The sequence below is a fragment of the Platichthys flesus genome, chromosome 13 (genome assembly GCF_949316205.1).
Source record: "Platichthys flesus chromosome 13, fPlaFle2.1, whole genome shotgun sequence".
Classification (NCBI taxonomy): Eukaryota; Metazoa; Chordata; class Actinopteri; order Pleuronectiformes; family Pleuronectidae; genus Platichthys; species Platichthys flesus.
This window is the reverse complement of record NC_084957.1, coordinates 15,143,020-15,170,885: the sequence shown is the minus strand read 5'-3', so window position 1 is coordinate 15,170,885 and position 27,866 is coordinate 15,143,020. Positions and strand designations below refer to the sequence as shown.

The 27,866-nt window shown below is 39.6% G+C and overlaps 1 protein-coding gene across 1 annotated transcript; it reads left to right on the top strand.

Moving 5' to 3' along the window:
• Positions 1-12,390: 12,390 nt before the first annotated feature.
• ankrd10b (ankyrin repeat domain 10b) lies at positions 12,391-27,440 on the top strand. Its single transcript, XM_062402468.1, has 6 exons — positions 12,391-12,792; positions 13,638-13,790; positions 15,223-15,314; positions 24,165-24,418; positions 24,606-24,713; positions 26,840-27,440. The coding sequence occupies exons 1-6, from the start codon at positions 12,595-12,597 to the stop codon at positions 27,055-27,057; spliced, it is 1,023 nt and encodes a 340-aa protein (XP_062258452.1). The 5' UTR covers positions 12,391-12,594; the 3' UTR covers positions 27,058-27,440.
• Positions 27,441-27,866: the final 426 nt, after the last annotated feature.

The window sequence follows — 27,866 nt, the reverse complement described above, 5'->3', positions numbered from 1 at the left end:
TAAATCAGCACAAAACTCTCTTCCCTGCCCTTTATGATAAACACCTGATTAAAGAGGATGTGACTGATTTCCTCCATAAATTATTCTCCTTTTGGCACCGGCTACGAAAGACATATGACGTCAGCCTCATCGTCAGCAGTCTATGCTGCTCTCTAGGAAAGTCTGTCCTTTTCATGTTATCCATGCCTCCCCCACTATGAGTCAAGTATCATTACCTCAGCGTGATACTGTGTATAATTAACATGAGGTGCATGGTGACATTTCTGCAGCCCTTAATGATGTTCTGGATTCATAAAAGATGAAGGAGTGACAGTATACATTTCTTGGTCGTGCAGGTTGGTGGATGGACGAATGCCTCATGCCATTAGTTTTTTTTAAGCCAGTGACAGAGGACATCTTCTTCTCTCCCTCCTCATCATCGCTTTTGGTTCGATCCAATCAGTTTCTTAATATTCTTCTGCCACAATATAATTAATTCAACCTATCGTCAATCACATCAGGCCTCTTCTTTAAAGGATATGAGAGTCACTGTCACTGCTCTCCTCCTCTTCTCTCTCTCCCATCCCTCCACCTTCCTCCTCCTCCTCCGTGTGGCAGCGAGCAGTGAGCAGGCTGCCTGGTCAAAGAGACGTATGGGCAATGATGTCAGCAGCCTGCGTCAAAGTCTCAGGGGCACGTTTACAATCTTCTTAACCGTACTGAGCCTTCCATCGAGATCACTGCACACTAATCAAATCTGCACTGCTCGCAGAGTCTTTGTGCATATCTACGTCAATATCCTCCTCCAGCTCAACCCCTCAATTCATCGAGGCAGACCCCCTGCACATGTGTGGCGCCTTTGTCCTAAACAGACGCAGGCACACACGGGGAGAAATAGTGTGTAACCTTGAAATGGCTCCTTTTCTTCTGGGTTGATCAGTGGAAGTGACTGAGGGGCATCAATCCATCATACTTGACCTGGTGAGTGGTGGCTTTTGCTGAGAAAGAAAGACCCCCCCCCCCGCTCAGTTTTTATTTAACTGCAGAAGAGAGCAGGTCTTCAGCTCCATGTTCAGGATCCACTTTGCTGACTGCAGGCCACAGATAGTGTACGGTTGTTGTGCTGCTCGTGTTGATCCTCCAGCAACTGAGTCAGATGTTCTGTGGATTGCATTCGTGCGTGACTGCACCATAAATTGTCATAAACACGACATGTGCTCAGGTTTGTTTTCAGAGTTGGTAAAGACAAAGGGTGGAGTGGAACGAGTCAACAAGGTCGTTAAATCAGAGGTCACTTTATGGTGACACATATGTAAGCAAGCCATATTTTCATCATCACGGAGGTTTATAAGACAGGGTTTAATATGTAATTACCCACATTACGTTACTCTCAATCTATTACATCCAGCACATGCGCTCTGTTCTTATTTACAGCATGCAGGAATGTGTAGACAGGATTAAAGCAACAGGGAAGTCTGTTCCAGCTTTGTGATAATAAACCAAGAGGTGGTAGGTTTATACTAGATTTCCTTATCCATGTATTTCTATATGTAGATCAATATGAACGGATGTAGGATATGCAGATAACTCTTACAGAGATTAGCCAAGTTGTCTGGAGCCTAAACACACCACGCGTCAGCCAAATTCAACTCCATTTCCAGGTCTCATGTAACTGGCAGGACTATGAACAGTGTACGGTGAACAGAAGATGGAGTCTTGGCCCGGATGTTCACTTTCTTCACCTGAATTAGTTAGATTCAGGTCTAACTAATTACATAGCAACCCATCCATTCATTGTTAGGATGGACCAAAATGAATGTCTGACTGAAACTGGCGTCCCCTAGAGCCATACATATTTAATGAGTCAGGGTTATGCTGTGAAACTTTTGAACCCTCCTTTAAAAAAACTGAATATATATTATAAAACTGCTTTCACAGTCAGAATATCGTTCCTCATGAGATATAAACTGGACCAGTGAGTTCTGTCCCTAATTGGGCTGCTGCCATGTGTCGGTACAGCCGAGTGAATACGGTGACTCTTCACAAATTATCTCAAGCTTATGTGCCCTCGGTCGCCTGCACTGGCATCACTACAGACAGATGAGGGTCTATTACTGGTTTCCACTCCGGTCGTCAATGGGCTTTCAGCAGCTGCTCGGGCTCGACTGCGACATCCATCAGAAGGCTCAGCAACACCGCAGGAGTAGGTTGTTGGGGAGAGGCGGGTAGAGTGAGGTAACCCATTAACTGGTTAGAGCTGTCAGAGGGGCTGCGACCACACAAACAGAGCATTTGTGCTGCATTTACGTCAGACAGCAGCTGCGGTTCATCCCTTCCCCCTGCGTTACTACGACAGTCTGCCAGACGAGCATGCACGACTGGGAAAGAAAAACACTGCAAGGGACCATATGTTTGCGGACAAGCCGATACACTCCACATTGCACACACACACACACACACACACACACACACACACACACACACACACAAACACACAACACACAGACACACTAATTAGATTTAAGTGGTTGCCCACGTTCTTTCCACTCAGGTGACAGAGAGAGATTCATACACATGCATACATAAAGCTTTCATAATCCATGACATCTGCTATAATCTTCCTTGGCATTTAGTGCATGAGGGCTGAGCGATTATAACAGGTGTCATGTCGTGCTAAAGACTGGATTATTCTGGCTTTCACCCGCATGTGTGTTACAGCAAACGCAAGTGTGCATGAGGGTGTGAAGTCTCTCGGCTGCTCATATATGGCAGTTATTGTTTTAATTGGGGGGGTGTGAGGAGTGACGTCTGCTGTTTGACATTTCATCTCCCCTCTGCAGAAACTGGAGCAGAACAAATTAAAAGGAGAACTGAAAGAAAACTGAGTGTACTGAAGCAGCAGGGGTTACAGGTTTCAGTTGGGAAATAAATCACCAGGAGAAAGAACAGAAAGAGAAAGAAAGAGGAAAAGTGGTCTGCCCCTACTGTACTTCACACTTCTCTCATTACTATTGTTTTCTTTTCCTTTCATTGACGTCATAGTAGACTAATGTAATAGGAGAGAATATATAGAACACGTTTTTTCTGGAGTGAGAGTCATTGATGTGTGAAAGGGTGTGTGTGTGTGTGTGTGTGTTTGTCTATGCGTCTGTGTGTGTTTAGGTGTGAATGTATGTGTGTGTGTGTGTGTGTGCCCCAACTAACTGGGTCAAACACACAGTGTGTAGCTCTGCAGCATGGTTACAGCATTGTGCAAAGTTGTAGCTCAGTAAATGTGAGCTCTCAATGTTACATAAAGTTTACATTTTTAGTCACACAAAGTTAAGAGGAACAGGACTGGAAAATGACATGAGGTGTTGGTGGTGCTTTATGAAGAAATGTGGTGAAAAGACCAAAACAAATGCACCAGTCTGCCCCTCTGTAGTTTTCAACTTTCCCAACCCCTATATGTATCCCACTTGAAGATGTTAATAATGAAAAAGCTGAAACAGAGATTTTAGAGATTTTAAATTGAAATTGAATTGTGCATTACTTTCAGTTTTATATTATAACAGATTTGATCCACAAGAAAGTATTTACACCCAAATAAGTGGCTCATAATAAGCGACAGTGGCCATGTTTATTGTAGTGAAGGAACATATCAGCAGATGAGGGTGATTATGTTTTTTAGCAGTTCTGGAAAACAGTTAAAGTCTATGGCACAGAGGGAGAAGACTTAAGACTAACACCGTTTTTAATGAGATTTAATGACAGTGAGGAAGGTAGATGATATCTGAGTTCAATATAACCTTTTATTATTAGTTCATTACTATTACAAAGCAAAAGGGGAAACTGCAAACGGACTCCTGATAGACAAAGGAAGGAAGACAACAGGTGTTAATTCTAATCTCTGCGTAAGAGCCGGCGCCTGGCGTCAGAAGCAGCTGATGTCATCTCCAAAGCCCCCCCCCCCCACACACACACACACACACACACAAGGCATCACTGCTGAGCCCGATGATCGCCTTACTTCTCCTGGGAGAACACCTCACTGAGTGCATAGTGACTAATGAACTCCTCCCAAAGGTACATCTCTGCAGTCCTTGTCTTTTTTTGTCACAGGCGGAGACAGGTGCAGGGCCTGATGTGTTGTAACCTGATGAACCACAATGCTTCAGTTGCCCCAGGTGCTCCACAGTCTATTGTACACTCATGTTCTGCAGCTAAACATTCATTGCTAGGCAAATAAAACACAGAATAATGAACTGCAGCTTGATGCAGCATGATGAGTACTTTCAACAGACAGTGTTACAGTGTGTGTGTGTGTGTGTGTGTGTGTGTGTGTCCGTGCAACAATACCATCAGAGAGAAGAGGAATTACTCAGATGCTTTGCGTACATTAGGTCAATTTGGCTCCAACACATGCAGCTCTGAGATAAGGCCTAATGTCTATATAATGCTTACGGGAAGATACGAGGCTCGTTCATTATATTTTATGATGTCATATTTTTCATCTTTCATCATCTGAGTTACACCTTCTGGCTTGTGATAGATTCACTGAATCAACAGTCATTATCAGGTTTAATCAACTTAACCTACTATTCTCACTGATGTTAAATTTGAGTATAAATGAATTCTAATGATATGTGATAAAACAGGCTTGTACATTGTGCATACGGAGTCTGCGCAGTAGCAATCTTGGGATGGAGCAGAACAAAACTCCACTTGAACAAACATTAGTGTCATAAGAACTTCATGAAATGACAGAAACCATCTTCCACAAGAATGGGCTTAATGTGACTTATTAGTTCGTTCCATGTTCCATCCACTAACATGGAGGATGCAGTCCATTCTGTAGAAGACTGTTAGATAAACAAAAAGTACTAGAAGGTAAGAAGGAAACTCTCTTGAGTCACTGTATTTTATTTCTTCCTTTGGACTTTTATGGTGAAGTTCTTTTGTTACGACTTCTCTAGAATGACCTAAGAGATGTTATTTAAATGAACAGTACGCCATTCCCTCCCCTACAAATACGGGACTATCAATTCTCATTTTTACTAAAGCATTGAAACAGTATTTACACAAGCACATCCTCCTTGTAACATGATGCATAGTTATTAAGAGTGAATTGTGGGAACAGTTCAGACAGGTACTGACAGACAGTCCAGCCCTGATACTTTCAGTTCTTACAATAGAGACAAAGAACTCTTGTTCACTTCACAAATTACACAAAAAGGGTAAAATTCACATTAATGTTCTGAATCTGATATATGTGGTCTCTGGATATGTCCTTTATTGGATGTATTGTTGAAATAATAATAATAATAATAATAATAATAATAATAATAATTTGTTGGTGTGGTTAAATGGTACTCTGACAGCATCAGTGTAAATAATGTCAGGACATGATGCAGTTGTAATAATGTAGCCTCCCATATAACCCAAAAGGCGGAACATTAAACTTGTGAGCTTGTTCAGTGGAGTGTAAATGTTGGTAATGTTGACGTGTGAAACACTGGTCAGGCTGCTGAGAAAGGATTTACAACAGGAGGGGGCAGCGGTCTCCTGAGCAGGAGTTTTACCTTTGACCCAGATAAAGAAAGGCAGGAAGAGAGAAGGAAAATGAAGCATATATTGCTCTGGTACTTGTGTAGTGAGGAACTGAGTAAAGTAAAGGCATATGTATACAAACATACATGCTGAAATCACAATATCTTTAAGATAGTGACATTTTTTAATTTGTTGACAGAGGAGCTTTTGTTCTGGCATCATGGTTGCATACACTCACATACAAAAAGGATATAAGTTACTGACAAATGCCAGGGAAACCACAGAAATATTTACGGTAATTATAAAAAAAAAAGGTCTAAAAATAACCTTCAATTTAATACTACTCGTACTTATAATTATATGTATTAATGAGTTACAATTGACACCATCCTAAACTTTTTATGCTTTACCTAAGGGGCTTGTCGGCTCGTCTAACAGTATCATAAATGTCTTATCAATAACTTTACAGTGTCATAATCAGAGGAGTTCGGAATCAACCATCTGACAATAAGACCAACTTCAGGGTTACAGTGACACAATTATCTTAAAGTCCTGATCACATCAACAAGTGGTACAGTGGACTTAAATCATGCTGTACAAAATAATAAGTTCTTTGTGGCATAGAGACTGAACGTTGTACATACTTGTTCTTTCTGAGCATATTTCAGCCATAACACTAGTTCATGAATTCCTATATACGACAGGTAGAGGCCCACAAACAAATACATCAGCAAATTCTAATAAAGTGGCTGTTTTCATCAATTGTAAGAGCGACTAAGCAACCTGCGTTTTTGTGTTACTAAATATTAATGTTGGTTTGACATGTCACGTGTGTTTTAAAGTTATTCAAGTTTATAAAACAGTTAATGTTTATTTTGTATTTTGTTTTTGCTAATATTTTATTATATTCTGCTTTAGGTGCTTATTTTACGGCAGTTGAAGATGCCGTACTGCAGGTTAGTGCATATGCGTAGCTATATATTATTGACCGCATGGATATCGCAGAGGAGCAAGCATGAAACATGCAACGTGCAATGGGCAGTGTAAATAATATTAATCTATCTATCTATCTAAATGGAACAATGGGTTTGTAGGGATATTTTGGCTATGTGTGTCACCAAGACGGTAATGGGCCGAGTTAAGAAGTGTTGATAACTGTTTTGCTGGAACCTTTCAAATAAACCCCCCAAGTTTTTCGACGACTCTTGTTGAAGTGTGTTTACATTGGGAGTTCACAACAAGGCCAGAAGTATTTCTGTTGGACACGAGTCAAACTTAATAATCACTATTGGAATGTGGAACGAGGTAAAAGGCTACATCAAAGTCGCCAATATTTTCTATAATTCTAAAGATTTAATGGCTTATTTCTGTCTTAAGTATGCTTGAAAATCTGATGCTGCCTTATAACGTCCTCCTTTGGCTTTAAAAGGAGTGAGCGAAGCAGCGTGGTGGATTCTCAATAAAATGTCATAAACCAATTTAAGTAACTCGTAAACACACGAGAACAGCACATTACCATGAGGTTGAGAGCGGCGTAGAACTGTGAGTGTGGTTTTGTCCATGTTTAAGTGAGAGGGGGGGAGAGAGGGTTCAGCCAAATCGTCTCACTCACTTCCATTTAAGTCTGACGTCCGTAACCCACCATTCCCCTTCTGTTTACCAAAGTGATACCTAACACCTTTGCGTCATTCCTCTTTCGTGTGTGTGGAGTTGAGTCAGTGCTGTGTTATCAGACAAAAGCAAACAATCCTTTGAAATGTGCAAAGACTGGGGAGACGGTTTCGACAAACGGGAGCCTCTCAATTAAATGACGCAAAGAGGCAGGGATAAGTAACTGAGCTAAGCTTGAATGAAGAGTTTCAGGTCATTGACGCTGAGCTGAGCAAACAGACAGCAGTCAAGTGGGGTATCGACCCAGGCTGATAAGCTATCAGCGGACATTCCTGTGCAGATGTGTATAGTCAGAGCCACCTACAGACATCAGGACACAAGACTTGGCAACACTCAACAGAACCAAGTGTGATTCACCGACAAAGAGGCATCAATTCATTATTTTTTTACACACCGACACGTTTGTACTTCTTAAGGAAAACTCATCTACATAATACATTCGGTAGCTCCTTAACCCTAACTCTAACCCTAACCCTAACCCTAACTCTAACCCTTACCTTCAACTTTAGCATCAAAACAAAATGCCAATCCCAACCCTAACCCTAAAACCAAGTCTTAACCCTCAAACAGCCCATTGAAAAAAAATGACCGGTCAGAATGTCCTCACTCTATAGGATCTATGCTTAAAATGGTCCTCACAAATATATAAGTACATGAACTTATATGTGGTATTGTATTCTACTTTAAATAGGTTGTGTGTTTTCTGATAAAAATAAATAAAATTCTGTGAAATATATCGTTCTCGAAACGAGGTGAAATAGGCTGTGTCCCAATTCAGGGGCCATGTAGTGCAGCTCCTTAGTGCAGCTGCATTTCCTGCAACTCAGCCACACGCATGGCTAGCTTGTTAGCTTAACCACCAGAACACATTGAAACCTGGGATAGGTGAGCCCGAGAAGGATCCAGCTCTTGGATCTGTTGTTGTAGAGACATATTTGGAAGGATACAGCTCCTGAATTTGAAAACATTTATAGTGACTAGAAAATAGTTTTGGACTCTTTGGCTTTCTGTCCCATCAGAGGTAAACACATTTTAATCCATAGACAAATAATAAAAACATGAACGCAATCGCCATATTGGACTGGACAAGATAAGAATTGCCTGTAAATTCAAATAAGTAAATAGGGGAGCTGCAGTTTTCCTGTATAAAAAAGTTTCTATAATGTTTAAATGTCTCAGTCAATTTTAGTGACTTTTTGTCATATACAAAGTTGTATGATCTTTGGAGCACAAAGAAAATGATATCTTCAGTTATTTAGAATCTGGATTGTTCAGATGTAATGGCTGCCCTGCATAGGCTGCACGATATGAATTACTGAAGTGGTGGTAAACAGTTAATTGTCATGGAAGAAATACCAGCATAACCAGTTCTCCGTTCTGAGCCTGATTTAGTCAGACGTGTCAAAAAATGGCTTCCTTGGCAGAGTATGATAACATGAACTTTTTCCAGCATTCCTTAATCTCCAATGTAACTGGTGCAATATAGTTGCATCATGGGTAATGTATGCACCTGTAATGTATGACAACAAAGGAGAATGCAGTGGGGGGAAAAGTACATTTCTGGTTCTTCTGCATCGATTTTGATCCCTTTTTTTTTAAACGGTTTAACATTTGTCTTGTAAAAGGAGAGGAATATTAAAAACGGTGGAAAACGACATGGAGCTGATATACCCATCATTTCCGAAATGTTGGTGCCAAAGGGAAACCTGACAGAATATTTAAGTCAACAGTAGATTTCCACTGTGCACCTTTCCCTATTTCCTATATTTCCAGTGTTTGTGTTTCTTTATCTCTTTCAATGTACTCCTTGTTAAATTGCAGGATTTGGACACAGTGTGACTTCTTTACTGTGGCAATACATTTCATATTCTGGTCTATATTTGGAGCATCAGTTGAATTTTTTCGCCCCATGTTCATTTAAGTGTGTGTTTTAACTGTGTGTGTGAGTTACACACAGTATTTGTTCATAAGGAATAAGGACAGTCAGGAGAAGGGAGGGGTGCCCCCGCTGTGAACTGGTTCCCTGCTGCTTAAAACTTATCATGCTTGCATTGTGCTGCTTTATAAAATTTGTGTCCGGGCCATTAATGCTGACCCATGTCACTGATTGTGGGGAGGTGAAGGAGATGACTCGGGGGAAACTGGGTAATGGAGTGCCTCCCACAGAATGCTCAATGGTTTGCCGGTGAAGTGGAGCGTGATATCATCACAGTGATATCGGTATGACGCACCTCTCTGAGGTTCATTAACATTCTCTTCCCTCCAGAGCTTTTCTCATAAGAGAAACCGGCTCTGCAGTTCACCCAGTGCAGGCACAGGTTGACCTGGTTGTTGAAAATGGACGTGTGGTTCATTGGATGGAACAAACAGAGCTGGATGGAAAAAAGACTTTCCAACACTGTCTCTGAATACATCAGATACTTCCACTCATTAAGCACAACAACCCAAATTCTGAACTTAGAAGTAATTTCGAGAGTATTTCAATTGGTATTTTGCTTTCTATCTCTTCACCACTTCAATTCAGGGTGCAGTTCTAAAGATATACTATAATGAAAAAAAAAACAATAAAATTGTTCTCCAGTGCTGGATAATTACATCTTCTTTTTCAGTCTAAAACCTGATGACGATGAAAACAGGCAAATTAAAACTAAATAAAGCTGCAAACATAGTGTAAGAAATGGATGTGATACTGCACCTGGACTGACCCACAGACTGGGAAATGAAATTAAATGACGTGATATCGACCCATAACCGGTTACCTCTGGCTCACTAGGGAAATCACCGGTGACCCCCTGTGGTCAATATCTCCCCCTAGTGTACATAAATAACAATTTAACACAAAACAGGCACAGCTAGTAAATGGTTTGTCATTTCCAAATAGCATGTGCATTGTTACAGTACGTTTGTTTCCTGAAAACCGTATGATGAATAATAGTTATACCATTAATATGAAAATAGTGGGGAAAAGACAAGCAGATATTATCTGGTGTCACTGCCTGCGTCAATCTGTGTCAGAGCCAGTGTGCCAATCTTTTTGTATACGTCTATGGTCAGAGCTTGTGTTTGACCAGTTCTTGTTGTATACTCCCATCCTGTGGTAAAAAAGAAACATTACATTAGAAACTTATAAATTACGTGTTTCTAATCAATTAAAGAGCCTTATTTCCTTAAACATTCAAAAATACTCACATTTTTATTACAAGCATTAATCAATACTCTGTGTGATTCAAACCGCTGATACATATTCTCTTTTTTGGTCACCAAGATGAACCTGATTGTAGAAGGGACACATGTCAACGGATTATGGAGTTAAAGTTATGAGTTACTAGAGCTGTATTGTTTTATCAAATCTAAAAATTCAGTGAGATAAAAAAAAAATGTTTACAACAGGGAATAGTTTATATTTAAAGAAAGAGATATAACATTAAGGGTTATGGTAAGTACTCACAGGTGCATCCCTACTGTCAGTGAAGAAACTTGCCAGATATAATAATCCTATTTTGGCCAGAATAGAAATTAAACATAGGTGAGCAAAAAATTGCATTTTTTAAAATACCAACAAATATGGGTCGATCCTGGCCCATGTGTTGTTCGATTTTTGCTTTAGTTGTAGTATCTAGAGTTAAGTGTGTACAGCAAAGGCTGATTATAAAAATGGACGACTCGACAGTGTGTCACATGATAAAGGGCATTTATATCTACATCCTCTTCCACAGATGGTGTTTCCTAAAAGCCACAATTTTGCTTACAAGCTGTGAATGGTAGGAGAGGGAAATGGCACCTTGTAATCTGCACCCTCACCACTAGATGTCACTAAATCCTTGACGATTGTCCCTTAACCAGGAGGCTATACTTAGGCCCTGTCCCAATTCCTCTCCCTACCCCTAGTTATGAAGTGCCCTTCGTTAGGAGCGTCCTCTCCAAAAAGAGCCACTAGGAAGAGGGAAAAAAAATCTTCCTCAACAATTGGGACACCACTCACTATGTCCTCAGCAGCCAAACAACACCAAACAATATCAACAGACGTTTAATATTATTAACCACTATCAACCAACATTATAATAGGGACACAACTGATAACTGCAGAACAGACAGGACAGATTAACCTATTGATCAATACGCAGTCAGTCAACCTGTTTACATTGGTTATTTCAATGGATGTTAGTCTCGTCCATTCAACTTTGCCTGGCACTGAAGCGGGTACATTTTTTTCAAACTTCATATATGGGACATGGATGTAACGAACATTACCACGTTACTCACACGTAGAAGCACCAACAAAGATTTTAAGAGATTTTGTGTTGATAAGAGCCGACAACGGGGTCATGATCACATGATCTCAGCTGCAGAGGCGATATGTCACTTCCTGCCTCTGTCTGTTGCACCTGGCTGCTCTACCTCTCGCCTGAATAACACAGAGGGTTTGATGTGGTTTGAACGCGTCTGTAAAAAGAACATCTGCATGTGTGAAAGGCCAACTACGGGTAAAGTCCATAGCCAAATCTTCGGATTGTACCCAGAGATCATCTCGGAAAACGAGGTGTCATATAGAAATGGGACAACACTTCCCCTTCACAGGCCAGAGGGATAGGGCCAAGTGGTGAATTTGGTGATTGTTACCTTTATATTCAATTGATGATTTGGGCAGGGCGATTAAGATACATTTATTTGTCCCAAACACATGCACAGGCACACTCATGCAACTGTAAAACCTCTGCTTTTAACACACAGAGCAGTGAGCAGCCATATACGGCGCATGGGGAGCAGATGTTGGATGAGTAAGGTGCCTTGCTCAGGGGCACTAGACAGGGTAGGGAGAATCCTCTTGGATTTTTGGATCAATCCAGGTTCGTCTTTTTGTTGTTTCTCCGTGGAGTCAACCAGAGACGAACCAGAGACCTTTTCTGCCCATAGTCCAAGTTTCTGCCAGTAGTCCACCGCCTCTCTATGACCAGAGAGAGGAGGAGGAGGAGGAGGAGGAGGAGAAGGAGAAGGAGGATGAGGAGAGCTTTCTGGAGTGGAGTGGAGAAATCCAGCCCCGAGTTTCAAATCCAGTCGGTGCACTACATGCAGTCCTGACTGTCAAATCCAGTACGTAGTGTCAAATCCAGTCCTGAGTGACAAACCCAGTCCGGAGTTTGTTGCTCTCTCTGGGTATCTCAAGTTTCACTCCGGCGCGTGCTCTGCCCTCTCTGCTTTGTGTTGTCAGGCAGAAAGTCTGCACACATACACACACGCTCACACTCACAGACACACAGCAGGCAGGGTGGCCCTGAAACACACACACACACACACACACACACACACACGCTCGCTCACACTCCACCATCCACGACAACAGTCCGCTTCTCGTTCCGTCGTCTGTTCAAACCGCGGTCAGCCGTCGTCGGTGATCTCTGCCCCGGCGCTGCGACCATGTCGGCGGGAGTGGAGTCTGGATTCTCGAGCGAGGAGGTGCTGAACAGCCGCTTCCCTCTGCACCGGGCGTGCAGGGATGGAGATGTCGGCGCCTTGTGCTCCCTGCTTCAGTGCACCTCCAACCCGGCTGACCTCGGCGTGGAGGACAGCTTCTACGGCTGGACGCCCGTACACTGGGCCGCTCACTTCGGGAAGGTAGGTCGGGTTCTGGTCTTTGTTCTAATGAACGTCGCCGGGGAGCGGGCCACAATGAGCGGAGGAGCTTTGCGACGTTGAGCCTGGTCTCGGCCATTTCCTGATGTTAACTGTTCGCTGATGAGACCAAGCAGCAGCCATGGTTTTCTGGAGGCAGACAATGGACCATCAACACGAGCACTTCGCTTTCACATTACAACAACACAAAACACCGTGTTTTAGCCTCATAGGGTTACCTAGCTAAAATATTATTATGAGCGGGAAAGTCCTAAACATTAATTAAATGGCCGTTAGATGAGACGTTAACAATGGAATTACAACGTCACGGGGAAAAAAACACTAGTTATCTTAAATATGCGAGTGAACTTAGAATTAACCTTAGGAGAGTTTAAAAAAAACAACTATTGAGAACAAAGCTGGAGTAATTACTTTCATGTACGTGTGTGAGCTTTTTATAGAAAACATGGCGGACATAAAAAGTCCCTTCAATCCTAACTTTAAACCCTATTAACACGTTTGTAACGAACTGTTCATGGACCTCAGCTCAACACGCTCGGAGACTCGTAGTAAGATAAGTTTTACCCTGACTACTCCATGGAAAAAGGGCAGGGCTATACTCTGCAAGAAATTGGATCAATGCCTAAAGCAATATAAGACCGAGGCTGACACACTGAGTGTAATGTTGCATCTGTGCCTCTTAAACAGACACTTTGCTTGACTTGTCTGTACATGCTCAGTGGCACGTCTCATTACATAACCATTAACGAGGATCCCTGCAAACATGCTGTTATGTGTCTGACTTCCCCATTCATTCATTCGTCCATTCTTCCCCTGTCTCCGCACAGCTGGAGTGTGTGATGCGTCTGGTTCAGGTGGGGTGTGGTGTTAACGCGGTGACCTCCAGGTTTGCGCAGACGCCCACGCACATTGCTGCATTCGGGGGCCACCCTAAGTGCCTGTTATGGCTACTGCAAGCTGGTGCAGACATTAACAGACAGGTAAGACATCAGGCGCACACTCAACACACGTTCTGCACACTGAGGAGCAGGTCTCAGACACACACCGAACTCTTGGACTCTCTCCCTGTTGCTTGGGACGCTTTGCTAAACTTTTCCCCTCAGCCCCCCAGTAATCGGGTCCAGTTGATTATGTTTCTGACTTGAGACAGATGCAAAACGGGAAAAACAATGCAAATATCTCAGGATGAAGAAGATTTGTAATACACATAAGACACAGGCGAAGATTTCAACTTGGGAGGCACCAAGCTTCAAGGGTTTTTGGTGATGCATGCGGATATCTGCAGTAAAATGTATCCGTCATGTGTGCACCACCTTCGGCTGAACGTTACGAATATTTTCCTATTGTTGTGGGTGAGCTTCACCCAGAAAATCTCTTAATTTCTGTAAGGAAAACCCTGGGCAATGTCCTGACCCTACTATCTGGAGTTCACGTGTGAAAAGTTTCATACTCCAGAGAATTTAATAGTTCAGGCTGCTGCTTTAAAAATCACTCAGCAAGTCAAGAAAGTTCACTGGAATTTCCCCTTGTTGACATTTCCCAGAGAGACTCGTGTAAACATGATCTTTTTCATAGTTTTCTGACTAATCTGCTATGAAAACGGCAATCAACAGAGCAAACTTTAACAATAAATCACTTTTACATTAAAAACGGAGCCAAATCTCGACTGTATACTGGCAGTTGCACAAATGCTGGAGGGAAAAGAGCAGAGCTGTGTGCGAGGCTGAGCTCACGCTGATCCCATCAAAGAGGATCATTCTAACTCGAGGTCATGATCCTTAGCATGTATTGTTACTACTTGGTCCCCCACTTGACCTATATTCCGATTATGTGTGTCAGCTCGACTGCCCTTTGCCTGTGACGTCATTGCCTCCTCATGTATTTTCTTGCTCAGGCTCTGGGGGTGCATTTTATGCTGCGCTGCACCGCTGAGAGAAATCAGATTAGTAGGTCACAATGACATAACATGTTGTCGTCACTGTGAAACACATTGCTAGGGATTTGGCTTTGAATTTGCTCAGCATATGTTGAAGCACCTGGTGAAATTCTAGGATTTGCCTCTATTTCTATTGGATTCATGATATTTTGACCTGGCTGTTGGGACAGAGATGAGGGTGGGAGCACAAAGCACAGCCCATAATGCTTTGTGGTTGGATACAGCCTTCTTGGTTTGTGCTTTGTTCTCTCCCTCCCTTCCATCCCTCCCCTTCATCTGCACTAATGTGTAACTGTAAAAGTGCGTGGGTGGTGGTGAAGTATCTGAAAAGTTCCGCCTGTGTTACACCCTGTCATCGCTCATAGTGTTTATTTTTTAATTGACTATGGAAACGGAAGAGGATTAAAAAAAAACTTCTTCATACAAATAGTATTTATGTTTTTTGTGTGTAACTGCAGTCTTTTGTCGCCACTCAGGACTATGTGGGCGAGACGCCCATCCACAAGGCTGCTCGTGCGGGCAGTCTGGAGTGCATCAACGCTCTCTTGATTCAGGGAGCGAAAGCTGAGTAAGTCCAGCGATGGGTCCTTTACCCACATTTGTTTTACTTCTGTACTGTCCAACTACTTAGTTCACACCTTTACAAGGGATCACCACCAAACTCAAATCAAGCAAGGAACAACATTTAAATAATGTATTTACATGCAAGTAAATACTGTTATTATCTGTTATCTGTTATTAATATTCCTGTGAATTACCTTTTTACAGGAGTGAGCAAATTTGTACACAAAGTGAAGAAGTTTAAATATATAAATAAACTTAACATCTTGGATGCCATGGCTGTCTCACTCACTCAGCCAGAAAGAAGCTGCTTTTATAAGTGGAAAATTAACCATAAGTACATTTAAGCAGTATGCCATAGATAATTGTTAGTGACACATTTTTTTTAACAAGCATAATGTGCTTTTCTGTTGGTAGAATTTGACACTGGAAAATGCAAAGAAACATTAACATTTAATTTAGTTTACTTCGCATAGCATTGCGTGAAATGCAAAGTTACATAGATGAAATGTTAAATTACGTATAGGGTGTGATAGAAACCAGTAATGGCTTATATGAAAACCACACCCAAATATAACGTATATATAAAATATCTTCAGGTTGTAGATTCGTATAAAAGAGTAGTTGGACATGAAATAATATCCCATCTGTTTAAGTAATTAACTGATGGCAGTGCATTTTATTAAATAGCTGCTTATTGACATTTTGTTGCAGAACGGTAAACTGTTGATAAAAGGCAAAACAAACAGTGTTTATCGTTCAACCACTTCAGCTCAGAACAGTCTGATCATAGCATGTGTTGTAAATAGTAAAAGAATTGATGGTGGTCCCTTGAAAATGTGACAGATTTTGTTAATCCTTGAAATTGTTGTTTATCATTGCAACAATTCACATTAAGTTGCCCTCCGTGTAATAATCAAACTGAGTTCATAGAGAATGATAAAGTTCCTTTTCATTTACTCATTAAACGCCTTTTGAATTTCCTTTGTAAATTGAGGAAGGGCTGTGTTATGATACAGTTTAATAATTAACTTGGCTCGGCGCCTCGGATCTTTACTGGCGCCTGTAAATTCAGCACGATTATTACTCAGACATGAGGACAACCTAGTGTAAAAGTTGATAAACTGTTTTTAGACTTGTAGATCATTTTGCATGATCGTTATTAAATCTAGAGTGTGATTTTCTTTGTTTTGGTTATTGTCTTAAATAAAGTGCCTGACTAGATGACCAAATGCACATTGCCTCATTTTTTTATATAACCTTTTACCGCCAGGAAGAAAAAGTGATATTTCTGTTGCACAAAATGAAACTGTATTTATTTCACATCGGACATAGTTCGAGATCTGCAAGATCAGCTAATTCTCACCCTTTTCAACAAGAACTGTAAGATAAATATGAGTAAATACAGACTTTGAGATAATACGCAAAGATAAATAAGCATTCTCAGCCACACCTTTCACATTGGCAACTGCTTTTGTGCTTTGGCCGGAATGGAAAAGATTTTGCTACTGTTGGTGCAACTGAGGCATGAACAAAGGCATTAGAGACACCACTCCTCATTCCTGTTTCCTAAATTTAGATCCAAGTCCTGCAGGGAGGTGAAACAAATATAGGCGATAATTATTATTCCCCAAAGGCCACACAAGTCAGTGAAGTCAAGTAACTAAGCACTTCATTTTTACCCTCGTCAGAATTAACTAGTAAATAAACATTGCATTTGTACTGCTTTATTACTAATACTCGAGCATTGTTTAATTAATACATTTGTCTTCTGTTTTGCCAGAATAAAAAGTGTTTTTTAAATGCAGTAATGATGACATATTAAAAGATACAGCTCATTTAAAGATAGAAATATATTTATATATAAAAGTTCTAAAGGTTGATGAACCAGTTTTTCCTTCTCGCATTACTTGCAGTTTCATTTTTTACAACAAGCTTCATGCCTTTTCTTTCTGATCTCATTCAAGTAGAGAAAGTCAAAACAAGCAGGGTGATTGCAGATGCCAAGTTTATTGTGAGTAGATTTTGTTAGTTTGTGTGCCATCATCAGCCAAATGGTCAATATGTTGTCAAATACATCAGTCTTCCACATATTGTCATTTAAAAAAACAAAACATGAATGGCTTTGTCAGTATTGAGAGAAAAAGTATTTGTATTGGATGAAAGTGAATAAAATCAGAGAAAAGTATAGTTTACTTTTGGCCTCTGGTTACCTCTGGCATTCAAGAAAGAATGCAACCAAAGCTAATGCACATTTTAAAAGGTTGTTGAGACACGTATGATCTCTTCCTCATTGTTTCAGTAACCACATGTCCCACAGACGCTACATAGAAATCAAAGAATGCTAAATATATATGTCATGAATGAAGTATGAGCCTGAAGGCTGAGTCAGTCAAGTCAAACTTTAACAGGGGGATTTGCTTTGTACTTCTAGTTCAAAAGTTTATTTTCCCCAGCATATGAACTCCCTGGTTGCTTTGACTTTTTCAAATTTACTGCAATGCTTTTTGCAGACATCTCTTTGTAATTACCTACAAAAAAACTTTCTTATGGACATCATGTAATGTGCATTTGGTTATCAGCTGATAAGTGATATTTATGATAAAAATTATGTGATTTTCTTTCCCTGCAGATTACAGATACTGTATTTAGTTTAGTTTATCATTACGTTTTTTTTGTTGTGACACAGAAATAGTGGAGCTCAACTGGTAAGGAAACTAAGAAACACAAGGGGGAATGAGGCTCATGACAAAACAAACTAACAACCTAGCTTAAAAATGTAATAGGTGTCAAAGGTCTGTTAATGATGTTGGATATATTCTTAAAACTACCCAAATATTTTAGATCATCCGAAAGCCTATATAAAGGCAAATGTTCTTTGTTTTTTTTGCCTTATACATTTTTTTATCAATATAATAAAAAAGGAAATTAATATAAATGCTTGTGTGCAAATTCAGGTTTTCATGGTTAAAAATACGATATTCAATGAAAAAAGCAAAAAATGTTTTTTTATTAACTTTTTCTTAATAAATTTACATTTAAAAAAAATCATAAACTGAAGTTGATACATCAATACTTTCACATAGGTCATAATCCTAAGTCCAGGAACTGTACTTTCCTATATAGCATTGCATTTTTAGTAGTTTTTAGTAATTTAGTAAGTAATTGATAATTGTCTGATACAAGTTTACCTTTCCACCTTTTACAACTCATTTTAAATTGCCGTAACATTTCAGCAGAGCAACATAAGTACAATCATTTGCTGTTTGTACTAGCATCATTAATATTTTACATGTATATATTTGTCCTGGCCAGTCAGTAAAACCTGGATCAGATTTTGAAAGTGTCCTTTTTAAAGTTGACATTAACATTTTACTGGAAACATAAGATCTTTGTCTCTGCCTCTGCAAAAATGGCTGACATTAAAAACGATTAACAATTTTTGGTGGAAACTGTTTTAATATCTAAAGCTATGAAAGAGCTAAGTCTAATTTTGGCAAATTCTTTATCTCTGCTTGTAATGTTAGTGAACGCCAGGTAAAAATCCTTCTGGCTCACACTGGCTGAGTCACAGACAAACAAATACAATATTTATTTGGTATCCAAAATTTCTAAAGAAATATGTCCATTTACAGCTATTAAATGTTAAATATTTGTTTTCTTTAATGAAACGTTAGCGTCAATATTATCAGTCATGTTATCAAATTGAAATATTATACTACATAACTTATGTCACCAAATAAAGCTATTACTATTTATATTGCTGCACACAGGTTGGAATTGCAGTATCAAATGTAGCGATATAAAGTTAACGCAAGTCATATTTAAGTCCTTGTTATCACTTGAATTCTGCTGCTCATGGTTCAGCTCGTTGATTCGCTTTGTGAGGATTCTTGAGTATAGAGCTATCTCCCATACTCGAATTGCCTTGTGCCACCACATGCCTGCTAGTATCTTCTGTTTCTTTGGAATTTGAGGAGGCTTTGCCACCGGGACTCCTCCTGTTCTTCTACGAATCATCAAAGTGGATGGAAGAAAAAAAGAAGAAGCCAAGTCCAAGTTAGGAGAGATCAAACCATTTTGATTCATCTCTGAGTTATTACAACACGTCGCCCCTCTCTCGCCGTCTGCCTCTGCCACTGATTCAACGCACTCAGTTGGACTCACAGTGGATTCAGTTTATTTTCCATTAGCACTTGATGGCTGATCGTAGGTTTGTTGAGATCAGGGATCTGATTCCTCATCTGGTGGGAAATTTTGAATGTATTTCATCATCTAAAGTATGAAGTACAGCTCTCGCTCTCAGATACTTTAAGACATCGAAATGAAATGTCAGCGACAGAATTGTTGAACATCTTTCAAAATGAATAAGTGGTGTCGTGGTTGGAGACTTTTTTCTTGAGTGGACCATTATCCTCATTTCCTATGGCCCAACCATCTTCTTGCACTCTTCCACTGCAGAGACCTGGTTCTGGACTGAGGTATTAATGTTGTTCAGTGGCAACAATAGAAGAGTCTCCTCATTCCCATGTGATGCTCATCCTTCTCCTATTAGATAGTGACTCCAGCTTTTCATTGGGACAAGTATTTCACATCTGCATTATCTTTAACTGGATGAGACTGGAACTCAACTTCTGGTCTTTCCCTGGCCTTCATAAAGAAACTTGTATCATTTGCCCACTTCCTCTTATCTTTTCTCCATTAAGTCTTAGTGACACAAAATCCTCATGCTGCAAAAAAATCAATGAAAGTCAACGTTTCTGGTTCTTCTGTCTAAACTTAATTTTAAAAAAAATATTTAACAGACCTTAAAGGAATCTTTCCCTAAAACAGAAATCTTAAAATCCATTTGAGTTAATGGGACAAAAATAAGCCTAACTTAATCGTGTGATTTTAAATACAAAATTTAAGTCATTATTGTTATTTGAAAATAATATCTAAAAAAAGCTCTAATTTTGTTTGCAACCATAGATCTCACTTCATAAGCCATCCTTGGGTTCAAACAATTGTGGATGTAAGAAACATGACCTATTTCTTGAACTCCACCAAATATCCACATTTGGTCACAACAAAACGAAAAGATTCTACGTATTTGTCATGAGCCTCAGAGTGTAAAGGTGTCGCTCTAGAGAGCTACTAGCAGGTAGGACAGTGATTAGAGGCTGCCGGGGATGAGAGTAGTGCAGAGACAGAGGCTCAGAGCAGCTGAGTGAGATGGGTTAGATTTGCATAGCAGCATGAACTGAACTATTAACTGTTTAATGCTAACACTCATCCTGTTGCAATGGTTATTCACTGTCATTTCACTGTACCAAGTATTTTTTACTTTCTACTTAGAAATGTTTTGTTTTGTATGTCACAGTATTTATTAACCCTATACAGTATCATAGTCTGTTTGCACATCTAATCTTTGTCACCTTGACAATAATTCACGAAAAAAGTTTTCTACACTGTTAACAGAAACAGAACCGTACGTCTTAATGTTTTGCAGCCATTGAATTGGAAATGACTTGGTTTTTTCAAGTAATCCTAGAAAGGGGGAGAATAGACACTGCTGAGTCTGCCCCGTTCCCTGGGATAGCCGCACTGTTGTGGCATTGAGTGTTCTCACTATCGCTTCCTATCTACACACTGGCAAACTGTTGAGGTATTTCTTGCGGTGATTGGTTTTAATGCTAGGTTTTTTTATGAATCAAAACTGAAGTTTTAGACCTGCATGCTTTGCTTATTATTCATAATTGTTCCTGTATCTAGTGTTTTTTATTTTTGTTTTTACTTTATGATTTCTTTTTTATTTTGTGAACTAACCATAGGAGCCCTTTATATGGACAGGTTTAATCACGTGAGTCCCATATCAACATGTAGCATGATAATAGGCTGCCTCTGGAAGGTTAGACGATAGTTAGAGAAGATACATAATGTGTGCATAGGAAGGAAAAGCAAAGCATAACAGGCATTTTTCAAAGAATTAACGCTTCCTATAAATTCAAACGTTAAATCGGGATTAAATGGTGTTATTCACAGTTATCCATATTATTGGATAAATTCATACTGTAGATGCCAGGTCTCACTAAAGGAATATATAATTACTTTTTTTTGTAGTTATCATAAAGGGATGGGTGCATCTCAATTATGCAATGGTCTTCTAGTTATTTAAGCTAAAAGATTGCCAAAGACAGGTGAGATGTGAAGAGAGAAATTAACAAAATAATATTGGAATTTAAGGTGCAGATTAAAATGGAGATTATGGAGACATTTGGAGATTTACAGAAGTAATGTACTGAAAGTGAAGAAAGATTTGCAACTGTTGGATCTGTAGGCATTAGTTTTTAAAAAAGATAATGATTTGTCAGGGATTTAAGGTGGTTCAGACACTCATGGACATTTTGAAATCTTAATTAAGATTGTCCAGTTTGTCTCTTATGGAGTCCAAAAAGTTGGAAACCATTATGAATGCAATGAGTCTGAGTTTCTACAATGGCTAATTGGTCAATTTAGGTGACGTATTTTTTTTACTAAAATGGAGGAATGAGGGTTTTTAATGGCCATTTTCAATATAAAAGTGTTGCAAAATGATGAGATTAAATACAAATGACAGCAATGGGAAGGTTGTGTTGGGCTTCGTTCCGAGGTCAAAACACATATTGATGCTGCTTGTTTTACCACTGTAATTCCTGTGGACAACATACACAACAATCCTCATTTAACAAAGAAATTATTATAAGTAATGTATCCGCTCAAATAATAATAAAATGCTGAAGCAAATCTTTTTTAAGCAAACTCTTTTTTGCTTATGATAATGTCTTTATTTATAAATACCTTTCTAGAGCAAGAAATTTGTGTTGCTAAGTTGTTGTATTTTAAAAGGAGAATTTCTATTCCTTGAAGTGAGACCAATTCATCTACCTTATCACAAACTGGTTCTTGGTATCATTGTGATTTCTTGGAAAAAACAATCCCTTGGAAGCGTTAATTTTGAAGGGGACGGGTAATGTGCAACAAGTTATTGTGTGATTATCTTTTAACTTTTGTTCCTTTTCATTTAAATCTTCAATTCTTTATAAAATGTTTTTCATGTGCTCTAGTTTTTGAAATGTTTCCTTTATGCACAATTGTTTAGAGAAAAAACTGCAGAGAAAGAACTAAATCTCCGCAAAATGAATGATCGAACAGCAACAGTGCATCTGAACAGAACTGTCTCATTGTGTGGACGTCAATTTACATGGCTTCAGCAACTTAAAAGAAAATATTTCAATAAAATAGAACAGAATAATGCAGGACCCACCAAGTATGGTAATTATTCACTGCAGGTTGGCATTACTTATCCTATAGTGTATTTTTATATTCAATAATTATTATGAAATATGGACAGGTTAAAAACAATTTTTTTTTTCAAGTAAAAGCTTGGACATGGGCCAGGAGTCCCACTTCTTCAACAAAGACCTGGCTGTTTGCTCTGAGAGCTCATTTTGCAGTGTGATGACCTCTAGGCTCAGAACAAGCAAAGCATTGTTTTGTAACTGACCAATGGAAAGAGGTCTCATCATTAAGCTTAACAGGAATCTATTGGTTGTGGGATATTTTCCCTCTCTAAACACTGACAAGCAGATTTCCCAACAGCAACAAAAAAGTTGTTTTTAACCAGCACTTTGTTTACTAAATAACTACAGTAATAATATTTAAATTAATAATATTATTCTTATGTAGTTTTTTAGATGCATTGATATGACAGTAATGGTTTTATTATCCAGTGGAGTTGCTTCTATACTGTTCTAACAAGTACAGGTCTGAACATTGAAAACCGATGACACTGCATTGTTCGCTCATTCATTATTGCACAAAATCCACCTATTCCTGCTGCAACTGGATACGATTAACACAACTGTGTCTGCACAGCCTCTAATTAGAGTTATAGATGGTTGAACAAATGCCTCTAACAGTTGCACAACGTCTCTTATCATTTCATCGTCTTCATTTATCTTGAATCAAGATGAAGACTGTGTCTTGGGAGTTGCATCTTCTTTGGAGACACATCTGGATTCCTGATGCTTGAAGTTTTCAGTCAGTGCTTTCTTCATGCTGTATAATTACCACCAAATCTGTGGTGCTTCTTCTGAAGATATAAGTGTGTTTCATGCTGGCTTCCTTCGGATCAAGAACATCTGGATCTTGTACTTGTTTAGAAGAGTTCAAAAATCTTGCCGTGCTGTGTCGCGTCACTCTTTCACAGATACATGTTATATTGGAGTGTAACCCTTTCATCCAATGTCTTTGTACACATCGTACAGTCATATGCACAAGTGATCTTGCTCTCTTTGTGCAGTACAAATTTGGTGAATGTCAAAACCATTACCTGGAACTTCGATGCAGACATTCTTTAACAGTATCACTGTTGGAAATCTGAGAGGACCGTGAACTTCAACTCCAAATCCTTAATGGTCTTGTCTTTCTTGAGCTCTTTACATCACCTAGAGAATCGATCTTCTTTGGATGAAATCATCCTCTCCATGTTGTTGTGTCAGGTTAAAATGAACAGGTGCACCTACAGATGTCTTAGTCATGTCCTTTTGCAGCAGACGACTCCCCAATCAGTTGGAAAGAGTAGTTCTTTGGAAGATCCAAATGATCCAAAAGGGATCAGTCGTCATCTCTCACGAAGATGACGAAGAGGATGTGAGGTGGTAGAGCAGCACAGGCTATTTCTATACATCTGTATGTCTGGTCATTTGTGAATGTTTGCTTTATGAGTCTGTGTGTCTGTGTGTGTGATTGGATGTGTCTTGTTTTGTTTGTTTTTGATTTGTGTGAATCAAACGTACAGTGCGAGATTCTAACACTCCCTCTTCCCGTTGTGCAGTGTGAGGAATGCCAGTGGGCTGACCGCTGCCGACCTCGCCCACGCCCAGGGATTCCAGGAGTGTGCAGAGATTCTCTCCAATGCCCAGAACTTCCAACAAAATATGGTTCTGTCCCATAACGGGACTATTCTGAACGGCATGAGCCAGAATGGTGGCCACGTCCAGGGCCGCAGCTTCTTGAACGGCGTCCCCAACAGAAAGAGGTCATTCGATGGCATGGAAGCAAACCCAGGGAAGAAGGCGAGACCTAACGGTGGGTCACTAAGCCAATCAAATGTCTGTTTAGTTCATTTATGAATTTCATGTCTTTGAAAGCAAAATAATATATAAGTATGTTGACGCTTAAACATGCACCAAGTTTGGTTTAAAATGTATTTTTATGCAGCCTTTATATTTCAAATATGTAACATAGCTTTATTTTATACTTTTCTTTCTCTTAGGTATGAGCATGCCACCAGAGATGCTGAATGGGAGCAGGCCACTGGGTAGTGCTGGAGAGACCCAGATGGAGAGCGTGAGCATGGAGCTGACGGCAACTGTAACCTCAGGTGGGCCGGGACCCTTTGCTTTTGGGCTAAATGGGTTTGCACCTCTAGGGCAGGGGCCCATGGATCAGTGTGAGGGCCAGAGGGGACTGGACATGATGAGCCACGCAACTAAAGAGCTGGAGGTCATCACCGTGGCACCAATGCAGACCCCGTGTCGCTGCACCAACTCCTACGCCTACCTGTAGAGGGCATGTGTGTCCATTCACACATTCTAATGCTCCTGAGAGTTCAGGGTTTCTTTTTGGTTTCGCTTAGCATTTCTTTCTATTATACATGAAAAATTGAAAATATTTGGTGTTAAAGTACATTTGAAAGATGTATAGCTATCTGTGCTGTATTTTCTACTTCTCTGTGTGACTGATTATACTTGGAATGTTAAAGGTATTAAGATTTCTTTGTTTTACGGTTTATCTATCCAGTTATACAGATAATTGTGTGATCATTCTTTTTTAGATTTAGAAGAAAAAGGTTTTTTTGCACAATAACATCCTAGATATTACAGTGATTTGCATTCCCTCGACACAGTTGAATCCTCTGTGAAAATGTAGGTCATGTTGGATTTACAGAAAGAATAAGTCTTTGTTTTTGCTTCTCCAATTGTGCAATGTTCCATTGCAGTGTAGGAAAAGGGGCTAAATAATGGGTCAACTAGAGATGTTTTCATGGGCCTTGTGCTGAAAAGTTTTTTTCAGCAGCTTTTTCTCATGTCAAAGGTTAGGAAAAGATACGTTTCCGTACAGTTCTGTTAAGAGAGATGGCCACAAACGATTAATTAATACTCACATAGAATCTAATTCCTAAATGTTGAGTTGAAGTTTACTGTTCCTTTTCCCCCTGCTGAGTTTAATTGCTCTAATACTCTTGATTTGCAAAGAACGTTTTGATTGAATAGATTTACATGAACAACAATGTGTGCCTCTGCACTCTTTTAATGTACACTGGGGATCGTCTCCTGATGTAAACTGCCACCATGTATTAGCTGATGCCGTTTTATATTCCAGAATTACCTTATGCCAAAGCATATCCCAAAATGAATGTAGCCGGTCAATTTTAAATTATTCACTGTGCAGCTTCTTTTTTTTGTAGTTTGTCAATGTCATGTACTAAGAGATTGTCGTCCATTCATCCTGGCTATGTGCTTTATCGATCATAAAGAGTGATGTAAGTTTACTGTGTGCGTTTTAGCAGCGTTTTTTTTTAGGAGCTAGCAGGGCTTGCACATGTGTAATATTATCCGTATGTTATATAATATTAATGATAATACCCAGTCTGATTTGAAACTGATTTTTGGCCATTTTACAATCAGTAGTTGCGATTTAATAGTTCTGCTCAAGAAGAAAATTTGCATGGATTTCTAAACTTTGCAAAAAGCCTTATTTCTTGAGATGTATAGAACAGTTAGAACAGTTAATTACTGTATGTTATTTTCAACTTTTATAGCGAGGGAATTTCTTTCTGTATTTTGTAGTACTTCTCAACGTTCAAGGTGGTGTCTGATTATTTTTTGTTTAACGTGACAGGTTTGAGTGTATAGTTGAATTCGCTTGGAGCATTCAGTGCTTAGTGGTCCGCAGGTTTAGCTTTGTACTTGATTGTATGAAATTATTAAATGTTGATCAATTTTATAAATGTGACTGTGGTCGGCCTTTTGTTTTCTTGATGTGTTCTCATGCATCTGTAAAACCCAGACCTGTTGGCATTTTTGCTGTTGTGCAAACAAAAAAACAAAAGAGTAATTTTCCTAATTAATGTAAAGGAATAATTATAAACATGAAAATAATGTGTTTTAATATTAATCCCCTTGCTTGGTTGTGGAAGATTTCCCTGTTTCATATAGTACTGCTGAAGCAACCAAAGATAAGAATGTGACCTATTCTGAACTAGTTCTCGGGTCAATACTTATATAACTTAAAACTCTGCAGTGATTTCAGTTCCTTTAATTGATTATTATGTAACTTCTAGTGTGTTGAAATCTGGCCACAAATGGACCTTTATAGTTGTGCAAAACAAAATCAATCCACTAGTATCTTTTGGCTGCTCCTACTCCAAAATTGTCTTTACAGAAGCAGGAATATGGTCACAAGCTTTTTCTCAATGTTCCTTTTGACAATTTGTCTCATTTTCAGTGACAGGTGAAGGACCCTGCAAGGATCTTTGCTCTAACGGTCACAGTGAATCCCAGCCTCTTTTCGGATTCGACGTGGCAGCAGCGATCCTCTACGGTGACTCGCCTGAGATCAACAGCTCCGCTGGCAGCCTGATGGAGCACCTGAAGTCAGTTAAAGTACAGCAGCTGTATGACCAAGTCTTCTTCAGCACCATGCTCCTGCACCCGGGATCATAAAGAATGAAGGAGCTAGCTGGCTGTCCTTTTGTTGCTTGAATGTCATGTCAGCTTAAACAAGAATTAATTTGCCTTAAAAGCCAGAGTGGTCCAATTATTAATTGATCCATTTATTTGTTATTGTTGTAAAGGGCTGGCCCGTTGTTGTGCATGGAACTGAAATGTGTAAGTGATGAGGTTGACTAGCAAGTGGATTTTTGTTTTCGACGTTTTTAAAAGTTTATATAAACTGTAAATAGCCATGTCCTGATTTACACTAAAGTTGCTATCTAAACCACTGCCAGGTCTCCTGATTCGGCCTCAACTAGAAGTGGGGTGATTAATCTCTTGTTAACAGAAACAAATGTATCCCATGTTACTCATTGATAATAAAAAACGGTTTTAAAAAATGTAAAACTTCCTCATTCTTCATTTCAATCTATGACTCTTAGAATGGAGCCAGTGCTCCATTCTAGGGCAGAGTTGTTTGTCTCTTTCAGGTCTGTATTCAAATGGCACCAAGTGGGTGGACGTGGTGCATTAGTCTTGCCACTGGGGTAACGAGCATTGGTGTAGATCCCCGGGTTTGCTTACTTTCGCCCTTGCTCTGTGTCGTGTTGCCCATTCGGCTGAGGGTGGTCTACTGGAGTGGACATTCAATTGCACATGTGGAGCAGTCAAAACTATGGAATGCTATGTTTTTTCAACCGCTCCATATGTACAGGTAACTTCAAGGGATAGTTCGCCGAAAGATGAAGGATGAGTTTGAGTCCACAAAACATGCCCTTTTGGAGATTCAGGAGTAAACAGGGTTGCAGCCAAATCCAATA

What these genes read in the sequence shown, in the direction of transcription:
- ankrd10b (XM_062402468.1), top strand. Translation starts at nt 12,595, where the DNA reads ATGTCGGCGGGAGTGGAGTCTGGATTCTCGAGCGAGGAGGTGCTGAAC. An exon ending in GTGCAGACATTAACAGACAG is followed by an intron (nt 13,791 to 15,222) that starts GTAAGACATCAG and finishes GTCGCCACTCAG; the next exon opens with GACTATGTGGGCGAGACGCC. An exon ending in ATTCAGGGAGCGAAAGCTGA is followed by an intron (nt 15,315 to 24,164) that starts GTAAGTCCAGCG and finishes CCCGTTGTGCAG; the next exon opens with TGTGAGGAATGCCAGTGGGC.